This window comes from Physeter macrocephalus, chromosome 4 (genome assembly GCF_002837175.3).
Source record: "Physeter macrocephalus isolate SW-GA chromosome 4, ASM283717v5, whole genome shotgun sequence".
NCBI lineage: Eukaryota > Metazoa > Chordata > Mammalia > Artiodactyla > Physeteridae > Physeter > Physeter macrocephalus.
In genome coordinates, this window is record NC_041217.1 from 39112291 (window position 1) to 39123489 (window position 11199).

Below are 11199 nucleotides of genomic sequence, written 5' to 3' on the forward strand. Positions count from 1 at the left end.
GCACAGGCTCCGGATGCGCAGGCTCAGCGGCCATGGCTCACGGGCCCAGCCGCTCCGCGGCATGTGGGATCCTCCCGGACCGGGGCACGAACCCGCGCCCCCCGCATCGGCAGGCGGACTCCCAACCACTGCGCCACCAGGGAAGCCCATCCACCTCTTTTGGAGAACAACCCCATCCGAGCCCAGGGCAAAGTTCTGCACATGACGAGGGGAAAGTAGAGACCAGCCCCAGTGACAATGGCCACAGGGTTACTCTGGCCAGCATGTAGATGACTTCTGTTTCCCTGCAGGTTCTGAAGCCCTCCCATGAATCCTCAGAAGAAGGTGGACCTCAAGCTCATCATCATCGGAGCCCTGGGGTAAGCCAAGTTCAGCTCGGGGTCTGGGGGTTGGAAAGAAACCCCTACCCAAGAACAGTGAGACGTCCTGTATGTGCTCCCACCTTGCATGGGTCCCTTTCTGATTCAGAGTGGCACCATGGAGGGCATTCCACCCCAGGGAAGGGAGCTGAGATGGGAGAAAGAGACTGAAGTCAGGCTACCTGGTTTCTGACCCCGGCTCTGCAGTTAACTCTGCAGTAACGAGGTATGTGAATTAGGCAAGCCATTTAGCATCTCTCTGCCCTCCTACCTCCTGCCACATACAGGAAAGACCTGACCATTTTGCTGTGAGGCACTCAGCTCTCTGCGAACTTCTCTGCTCACTTTGGTCCCTGCTTCTAGTGTCCATTCCCTAGTATTAGCAAGCTACTCAAACTGCAAATGTTAGATATTCAAAATCTCAGAGAGAGACGGTGGTGAGAGGGTCATGGTAAGATGTTGAGAAAGGTATGGATATGTGCGTGTGTGTGTGTGTGTGTGTGTGTGTGTGTGTGTGTGTGTTTGTAGTGTGTCCACATGTGTCTGGGTATTTTTCCTTAGTGTTGGAAAGACTTCCCTCCTCCACCGATTCGTGCACAAGACATTTTACGAGGACTATCAGACCACACTGGGAGCCAGCATCCTCTCCAAGATTATCATACTGGATGACACAACTTTGAAGCTACAGGTGAGCTGCCCTCTCATTCCCTCTTCAACATACACACCGGAATATCACCCCACATTCTCTGGACGGCCACTCACACAGCAATGTGCACCAGGAGCTAGAAGAGTCTAGAGCACAGATCAGCAAACTTTAATTCATGGGCCAAATCTGACCCACCATCTGCTTTTGAAAATAAAGTTTTATTGGAACACAGCCCTGCCCGTTTGTTTACTCACGGTCTTATGGCTGCTTTCACAGTACAACAGCAGAATTGAGTAGTGGCAACAGACGGTATATAGTCTACAAAGCCTACGTTATTTACGTTAAATTTACGTTATATTTACGTTATATGTCCCTTTACAGAAAAATTTACTGATCCCTGATCTAGAAGGAAGAGCACTAATCCATAATTAAGAGGCTCCACTCTAAGGCTCAGGTTCCCTGGAAAAATTGCCAAGTGGACTTGGGCAAGTCACTCCCAAGGTCCAAATCTATCAGGTGGAAGAACAATGCCTGTCCTGATGCCCCAGGTGGAAAATGAGGACTCAGATGTGAAAGTACTCTTGGGATGTTAAATATTAGTGCAGAGATTTTGTAGTGTACATGGGTGACAGGGTGTGTGATGCCCGTGTGTGAAAGGACCTCGTGCACCTGTGCCAGGGCTATCTGCCCCCTACCCAGAAAAGGAAGCTTTGATATGATGTGACCTGGTTGGGCATACCTTCAGCCACTCATCACAGCCCCATGGAGCCTCTGTTCTTCCCCTCCAGATCTGGGACACAGGAGGACAGGAGCGATTCCGCTCCATGGTGTCTACATTCTACAAAGGCTCTGATGGCTGCATCCTGGCTTTTGACGTCACTGACCTGGAGACCTTTGAAGCCCTGGAAACCTGGAGGGGTGATGTCCTGGCCAAAACCATTCCAATGGAGCAGTCCTACCCCATGGTGGTGCTGGGGAACAAGATCGATCTGGCAGACCGGCAGGTACCACTGACTCATTCATTCATTCATTCACCAAACATGTGAGGACTGGCTATATGCCAGGCACTAAGTCCCACACATACAGAGTTGAATCAGGCATAGTCCTTACCTTAAGAATTTCACAGTCTAGTAATGGATGCAGATAATTTAAAGACAATTATGATACAATAAGATAAATCATAAGCAATCATAGAGATACACCTTGGATATTTGGGGACCATAGTGAAAGGGCATCTGTCTACTCAAGCCCAGAGTATAGAAAGGGCTTCCTATAAGGAAGTGGGTTCCAGGCTGAAGAAACAGCAAGAACAAAGGTAAGAAATAGCATGATGTGAGCCGAGAACCGAAGGCAATTTTGTCTAGAGACAGGGAATGGAAGAATGAAGGCATCAGAAGTAGGCAGGTGGGATTTGAATTAACCTGTAGAACAGTATTTCTACCCAGGGTCAGATAGGGGGTCTTCAGTTATGAATTTTTGAAACTACAAATTTTCTGGGAAAGTAGTAATACAGTATTTATTTCTTATTAGCTGAAGCATATTCTATATCATCTGGCCAACCACTTGACAAATGATCTGCTTGCTCCATGGCTGCAGTGACCACACTTATGTAGGTGTTTACCACTGCAGTGGCATTGAGTAGAGCTCTGTTCATCGTTGCCTACTAAAGAGAAAAGAATAAAAGTAGACAATTTATAAAAGATGCTCTTGTGCCAAACAAAGCCCAAAGGACACCCAAAAGAGCATCTAAACAAGTTGTCTTAGTGTTTCAAATAGAGAAAATAAATGCGGTTCATATTTGAACCACATTTTCACAAGTGTTCAAATGGAGAAAAGTGATAGGAGAACTGAGGCATCATTTGGAATGATGGATGGGTGGGTGGATGAATGGATGGTGGTGCTTCCAACTAAGCCATGACCGCCATAAAGAAGAGCCTCTTGTTCAGAGAGAGAGATGAGTTTGGTTCTCACATGATGAGTTGGAGGAGCTTGGAGAACAACTAATTGGGGATGGACCAGTAGGCTTTAGAACACATAAGATTGAAACTTCAAAGGAGAAGTCTGTGCTGGAAATAGAAATCTAGAAGTCATCAATTCTATGGTAACTTCAGGTTGCAAATTTAGTGTCAATTCTCTAATTACAAATATCCAATCTCAAATAAGAATCAAAGTCCTAAGTTCATTCACAGCCAAGGGGTCTCTTTTTTTCCCACTGGGGCCAGCTGCAAGTGAGAACACTGTGGTCTAGGAGGGACATATCATTGCCCACTTTATGTGTCCACACTTCCTCCCCTTCTCAGGATAATTTTGGTTTCAGACCCCATCAGGAGTGAAGCAAAAAGAGGGATAAGAGGTCAGGAGAAGCAAAAAAATCCTTATTTGACTGGTACTGTCTTAAGATAGTTTGTGCTCTCCGGGCCCAAACTGGTATTTCAAGCTGTCTCTTGGTGGTTTACTCCTTTGGGTCCTAAGAAGCCTCCACTGGGAACATTTAACTGTACCTCCCCTGACAAGGCTCTTGCATATTCTTCCTCAACTCCTAATTTAGGAGCTTAAGAGCCATCCTCCACTCCATGGGGTCCCCTCCTCCTGCAGACACTCTTCCTGATGGGGTTTACAACAGCTCCAGGCTGGCTAGCTCTCTGTGGAGCCCGCCTCTCTTTCATAAGGCACACCCGTGCATTCTGGCTCCATTGTAGGGCCAAGGGTAATTCGTTCTCAGTGCAGTCTGTCCTCTCTCTGCCCTGTTGCCTTTTGCCTTAAATCCCTCAGATGCAATCAGATACCAATCCACTGTAGCCACCAAACTCCAGGGGTCATATGTTAACCTTTCCACGTGGCCTCCTTGAAGCCCTCTTTTGGCCAGAGGTGAGGCCTTACATGGTCTCCCTCTTGGGAGGGGTGTCCCCCCAACACATCTCTCCCCACCCCCAAAAAAATCCTTTGTAACCCTCCTTTTCAGTCCTTTTATATCCATACCGGGGGTGTTAGAGTCGTCTAGCAGATTCTTGGTCGTGAAACTTTGGAAATGTGCACGGTCCTAGGGGTGGTCTGTCTCCCAACCAACTTGATACCTGGCATCAATAACACTGTAGTGTCTCTGCCAAAACTTCCATTTCACATCTTGCTTCATATACCTGCAAGTCGTGGGGTGGGCAGTCGAGGGAGTTCAAGACTGAGAGGCCAACGTTTCCTCAGTGAAATAAGAGGCACCATCTTCTGTTGAGAGAGAGGAGGAAGGGAGCCCAGGAGGAGTCTCAAGAATCATGGTGAAGCTGTGCCAGTTACTCTGCAGAGAAACGGGTGAAGGAGCTAGTCAAGGACAAAGACCAGAACTGATGGGTGACGCCAAAGGCTCAGGGAGACCAGGAGTTTGAAGTGGAGTCTATGTTGTGTTTTTCTTCCACAGTGGTACGTGGGGTAAAAGCCAGGGACCTGATGGAAGGTTTTTCCGGACAAGAGTAGCTGAAGAACAGAGCTGCAAGGGCACTCACTGAGAACCCATGGAGGAAAGAGGAGAGACAAGAAGAGGCTGAAGAGCCAGGAGGCTGTCAGAGGTTGAGGAACAGGGCAGAAGGAGGGAAGGGAAAGGAGACCAGACAATGGAGGCCCTGGGTCTGGGCCTGGGAAGGAGAGGCTGAGTGCAGAGAAGGTGAAGACGGCTACAGGGGAAGGAAGTGTGAGGCTCTCGTGAGCTTTGGGGGCTGCATGCAGAGGAAGCTTCACGAGATTGCAAGTGTTCGGTGAACCAGGGGGTACCTGGCAGGATGGGAGACATAGGTGATGACTCAGTGGGGTAGAGGGGGTCCAATCCCAGCTGCAGAGGGATGAGCTTTGTTCTGCAGAGAGAGGAAGAATCAAAGTTTGAAAGAAGCAGCAAAGACCCAGTCAAGCCCAGCCAGGTCTCTGGAGTCTGTACTGAGTAGGGTGTGGAAATAACCGGCACTGGAGAGGGTGACAAGGGAAGGGCTTGAAGGAAGGCAGAGCAGGAGGAACAGAGGTAAGGAAGTGCTCGCAGCCATGCAATGAGCACAGGGAAGCGGAGAGGAGGAACTGGAAATGGGGAAGGCACAGGGACTTCAATCCAGAGACCCAGGATCATGGAGCCAGAGGTGAGGCTGGGAAGCGGCTGCCCTCCAAGGGCACAGACCCAGCAGGGGATGCCGCCAGTCGCCGAGAGGCACACCCTGGCCTTGGAGATCCAGGCTGGAGACAGTCCCCGCTTGCACAGGGTTGAGTGGATAAGAGCTGAGGGCCACCGAAGGGGCACCTTCTCTGGGCTCAAATTCATGCTCAAATTCGTGTGTGTCCTGGGCCAGTTCCAGCTTCTTTGTGAGATAGAGACCAGACTCAGATTTCATGAGGTTGTTTGAGGATTATAGGCAATGGTGCCTATAAAGCACATGGCAATCTTAATACATGGAAGTGACTGTTACCCTCCTTAATTTAATATCTCCAAGGTGGGGGCTGGGAAGATAGGGAAGCTCTTCCTACTTAACAAAAAGAAAATGAATATTTAAAACATATATGCTAGATGTGGGATGATGAAAAAGCTGTGGAAATGAGCAGTGGTGATGGTTACACAAAGATGTGAATGTACTAATGCCACTGAACTGTACACTTAAATATAGTTAAAGTGGTAAATTTTATGTTTATGTATATTTTACCACAATCAATCAATACCTCACCAGGATAATTTTAAAGAAATTACTGACTCAGATTTTTCTTAAAACCCCTACTCCTTCTACACAAGGTAAAAGTGAAAAAAAAAAAGTTTATTAGAAAGAACAGTTCTGCTAGCATCTATGCTACAAGGAATTTATTTACTAGGATGTGAATTCTTTGCTCTACACTCAGGCAGTTTCTGACTTACTGCTGATTCATAACATTGGGATTATGTTTTCTTTGTTATTTTTGATTGGTTTAAGATGTATCGACACACTAATCTTAACACACACAATTGATCATTTTAAATGCATATGAGGTATGGGGATATATGTATATGTATAGCTGATTCACTTTGTTATAAAGCAGAAACTAACACACCATTGTAAAGCATTATACTCCAATAAAGATGTTAAAAAAAAAAAGAAAAAAGAAAAAATAATAAATAATAAATAAATGCATATTAGGGAATTCCCTGAAGGTCCAGTTGTTAGTACTCCGTGCTTCCACTGCAGGGGGCACAGGTTCGATCCCTGGTTGGGGAACTAAGATCTCACATGCTATGCGGCACGGCCAAAGGCAAACAAACAAACTAATTAATTAAATGCATATGAGATGGGAAAGCATCATAAATAAAAGTCTGCAAAGTGGACTAATTTTGTCAAACATTTGACCTCCAATGAACAAGCCAAATTGTAACAGGGAAAGTAAAATGTTAATAGTATATTGTCGGGACTTCCCTGGTGGCGCAGTGGTTAAGAATCCACCTGCCAATGCAGGGGACATGGGTTCGAGCCCTGGTCCAGGAAGATCCCACATGCCATGGAGCAACTAAGCCCGTGCACCGCAACTACTGAGCCTGCGTGCCACAACTACTGAAGCCCGCACGCCTAGAGCCCGTGCTCCACAACAAGAGAAGCAACCACAATGAGAAGCCCACGCACCGCAACGAAGAGTAGCCCCTGCTCACCTCAACTAGAGAAAGCCCGCACACAGCAACAAAGACCCAAACCAGCCAAAAATAAAAATGAATTAATTTTTAAAAAAATAGTATATTGTCAGCCAAAACAAAATCAATGGAAGCAACACTTTCAAATTTTTCATACTTCCCATGTCCCCACAGCTGACACCCTGAGTTTATTTCCACAGTCAGAGCCTAAATTATAAATAGCTGTTATTTTATAAATAAAAGAAGACAAGATGATTTTAAAAATCATGAAACTGTAACTAGAATTGGAAGGGAAAAGTGCTATGTGGGTCATTTTCTTCCCAGGGTGACATTCTGAGGTTAAGTGGGAGAGGTGAGGGGATATAAAGGGAATGTTACTTTGCAACACAATCTCAACTGATATTCTAGAGTGTGTATTTAATCACTCCATAAAAACCAGACAGAGAATGATCGGGGAGAAGTGAGAGAAAATGCCTGTCATAACCAGACCCTGGGCAGGCCCAGTCACTGTCAGTGGTAAAGAAGGGACAGAGAGATCATCGGGCTGTAGGTGTGGGTTTGTCTTCCTAGCTTTGTCTCTGGGTGACCTTGGGCACCAGTCTGGGCTTCAGCTTCTCATGCCATAGCACATGAAGAATCTCCCTGCCTCTTGGAGAAGCAGAGGCACTTGACTTCATTGCAATTTACTTCCATTTTTACTGCAACTCCTGATCACCAACGATGTGCCCAGAAAAATGCTCATTAGCTGGTGGCGGTAGGATATAAAGAAGGGGGAGCAATAAGAAGAGTAAGTCCAGTCCTTGCCCTAAAGTCTTTTTTTTTAACTTTTTTTTCTTTTCTTTCTTTCTTTATTTTTTTAAAATTTATTTTTGGCTGCATTGGGTCTTCACTGCTGCGCGTGGGCTTTCTCTAGTTGTGGCGAGCGGGGGCTACTCTTCATTGCGGTGCGTGGGCTTCTCATTGCCATGTCTTCTCTTGTTGCGGAGCACGGGCTCTAGGCACACAGGTTCAGTAGTTGTGGCGCACGGGCTTAGTTGCTCCGCAGAATGTGGGATCTTCCTGGACCAGGGCTCGAAACCATGTCCCCTGCATTGGCAGGTGGATTCTTAACCACTGCGCCACCAGGGAAGCCCACCCTAAGGTCTTTTAAAGAACTTTAAAAGATGCCATCAAGGTATTATTATAACATGTTAATTTCTACCGATTATTTATTTGTGTGTTACTAGTGAGGACACTAATAATCAGCAACTTGGCCATCCTTCATCCAAACAGTTCAGGATTTTCCCCGATCTGTGAGGCTTCATGGTTGCTCACCAGATCAGGGACATCTATGCTCCACAGAAGAGAGCAGTCGTGGACAGTTCGGGGGCCCCTCGCCCCAAAAGGCAGGAGGACCTTAGAGATCAGAGGCCAAGACCAGGGCCTGGACTCTCTCCCTGCTCTGCTCAAGTGCAGCAGCTCCAGGGAGACTGAGCGTGGGGGGGCAGAGGTGTCATCCGGGCTCCCCAAAGGGCAGGCTGCTTAGCTGACCCCAGTTTCTACCCTGCAGTCTTAGGAAGCGAGCCTCACAATACCAGAGCAATGCCACTGGACAGCAGCGGCTTTGTGAAAGAGAGCCATGAGCCCCTGGGCCCTGCTGCCACTCCTGAGGCCAGGACAGCAAGGGCCAAAGAGACAGGGGACAGTGATGGTTCCTTTAATCCCAGTAAGCTAGACTTTCCAGAACCTGCAGGAGACAATTTGACAAGGAACAGTCTCAGATCTCCCCCTGGCTGCCCTGGGTTCAAGGAAAGGGGCAGAATGATGCTTTCTCCGTGAGAAAAACCTTGCTCCCTTACAGTGAAATCATGGTTATAAAGTATCAGGCACAGCAAATATCAATATATGGTCATTTCCTCTTCCCCAAAATAATTGATTAGACTAAACTCAGTTGAACCAATTGTCTTTGGAAGTAACCCACAGGGCTGCCAGAGCATTCTCCAATCTAACATCCTCAAACTGTGATTGGCGTTTACATTTGGGTAGAGCCGTACTCATTCAGCCTGTACTGAGTGGCTCATGGTGCCAGGCCAAGAGCTAAAAGTCCTGACCCTGAGTTCAAGAAACCTGCAGTCCGGTGGGAGAGACAGACCAGCAGCGCAATTCCTGTGCAGTGCCCTGAAGAGGGCAGCGCAGATGCCATGGGAGCACTGAGCTGTGGCTGCGTCCAAGTTCTGCCTTTCTTAGCTGTGTGATCTGAGGCAAGCTGCTGAACCTCTCTGAGCCTCAGTGTTCTTATCTATAAAGTGAAGCTAAAAAGACCCATTTCACAAGGTTGTTAGAGGATTAAGTGAGTTAATATGATCAGATGTCTAACCTAGTATCTGGCCCAGAGTGGGAGCTTATCAACTGTTCCAAAGACTCTACCCTGGGGAAGAAGGGTTAACAGGGACCTGAGTCTCTGCCCAGCAGCGTGGGCCTGGTCAGCCAGCTCAGGAGAAGGAAGTCCTCCCTCCCTGGCTAGTGTGTGTTCTGTCCACCTCCCTTTGAAGGGACTGAGGAAGGAGTCAATGGCAGGAAGAAGCTCCTAGTGTAGGCCTTAAGAAGATGGCATAGTGCAGAGGGCTCTAATTCTGCCAAGCCTGTATGCAAACCCTGCTCAGCCCCACACACTCCAGTCCTCGGTCTCCTCGTGTGTAAAATGGAGCTAACAATAGCCACTTCATTGGCTTATGTTAAAAAATAACACGTGGGGCTTCCCTGGTGGCGCAGTGGTTAAGAATCCACCTGCCAACGCAGGGGTCACGGGTTCGAGCCCTGGTCCGGGAAGATCCCACATGCCGCGGAGCAACTAAGCCCGTGCGCCACAACTACTGAGGCCGCGAGCCGCAACTACTGAAGCCCGTGTGCCTAGAGACCGCGCTCCGCAACGAGAGAAGCCACCGCAGTGAGAAGCCCACACACTGCAACGAAGAGCAGCCCCTGCTCGCCGCAACTAGAGAAAAGCCTGCGCGCAGCAACAAAGACCCAACTCAGCCAAAAATAAATAAATTAATTAATTAATTTAAAAAATAATAATAACACCTGTAAACTTACAGACACATGGAAGGTTCTCAATAAATGAGGGTGGTGGTGGGGAAGGTGGGGCTGTGATGGTGGTGATAATCATGGTGCGGATGGGGACACAGGAACAGTGATCATTTCTTCCCCTCATGCAGGTGCCACAGGAGGTAGCCCAAGACTGGTGTAAAGAGAAGGATATTCCCTATTTTGAAGTCAGTGCCAAGAATGACATCAATGTGGTACAAGCCTTCGAGATACTGGCCAGTCGGGCTCTGTCAAGGGTGAGTGGCACCTGCCAGCTGCCCCCTAGGATGGGGGAACTCAGGAGCATCCAGAAAAGTATATATTGGGAGGGACGTGGGTGGCACAGGATTGCTCATCATCTTAATTAATTAGTTGTTGAATGAGCTCAACAGTACTCCAATTCTGGAACCACAGAATGCCAGAGGCATAAAGCTTCCTTAGAATCCATCATCAGTGGTCCCTCAATCCGGCGGATTATCATTTGTGGAGTTTCTAAAAAAATACAGTTCTATACCTCACCCCTGGAGACTCTAATTTAGTAAGAGTTTGAGAAGTAATGCTCTAGTTCAGTCCTCACTGATGGGAGAGAAGCCCCAAGGTGCCAAGTATTGGTCCAAGTGGAATAATGAAGCCTGTGGGAGTTGCTGACATCCTCCAATCAAAATGATGGATAGATGTAGACCACTTGGTGTAGTCTCTCAACAAGCATGTGTTGAGTATGTCACGTGTTTCAGGTCCCGTCCAGAGCTCCGGGGTCCCTTGCTCTCGTAAGGGAGACAGATCGGCACAGGAGTGGCTGCAGTGCAGGCACTGTATGGTGGGCAAGGACTGGTGATGGGGCCCCAGAGGAGGGACACACAGCCCACACTGCAGGGGAGAGAAGGGGGAGAGAGAAGAGGAAGATCAGGGAAGGTCACCTGGAAGTATTAGCAGGGTTTTAATGCCATTCTGATATAGAGTTCAGAAACTCTGAAGAGGTTCTGTGAGAGATTTGCACAGGGAGGGGCTCAGCATGTTTCATTATTCTGCCATATGCAATCAAGGTGGGCTTCTTAGAAATGGGGAGAAGGTCATCACGGCAGTGATTCTGAATGGAGGAAAGGAGCGAATGAGGATGGGCAGTCAGAGGGTTCCCCTCTGTGGAAAGGCCTGCTGTCACTGGTCTGCCTGGCCCTGCCCTGTGGGTTGTCCACAACGGAGAGGGACAGCAGCCACCCCTAGCAGCTGCCCAGGGAGAGGGCTCGAGCTTGCCATCCTTACACCCCATTGCCTTAATCTCAGAGTTTGCCCCCATGCGTTATTTTTATTTATTTATTTTTTTTGCGGTAGGCAGGCCTCTCACTGTTGTGGCCTCTCCCGTTGCGGAGCACAGGCTCCGGACGCGCAGGCTCAGCGGCCATGGCTCACGGGCCCAGCCGCTCCGCGGCACGTGGGATCTCCCCGGACCGGGGGACGAACCCGGTTCCCCTGCATCGGCAGGCGGACGCGCAACCACTGCGCCACCAGGGAAGCCC

At 48.3% G+C, this 11199-nt stretch overlaps 1 protein-coding gene across 5 annotated transcripts in view; it reads left to right on the forward strand.

Moving 5' to 3' along the window:
- RAB7B (RAB7B, member RAS oncogene family) overlaps positions 1 to 11199 on the forward strand; it is a 26825-nt gene that overhangs the window by 8797 nt on the left and 6829 nt on the right. For 4 of the 5 annotated variants that reach the window (XM_055084123.1, XM_055084122.1, XM_007114020.4 and 1 more), the window contains 4 exons: positions 291 to 359; positions 921 to 1047; positions 1794 to 2009; positions 9817 to 9942. In XM_055084123.1, coding sequence (XP_054940098.1) covers positions 307 to 359; positions 921 to 1047; positions 1794 to 2009; positions 9817 to 9942 — 522 coding nt within the window. In that variant the 5' untranslated portion in view covers positions 291 to 306. Of the gene's footprint in view, positions 1 to 290; positions 360 to 920; positions 1048 to 1793; positions 2010 to 9816; positions 10679 to 11199 lie in introns of those variants that run through there. The other variant, XM_024133849.3, reaches the window with a different exon arrangement.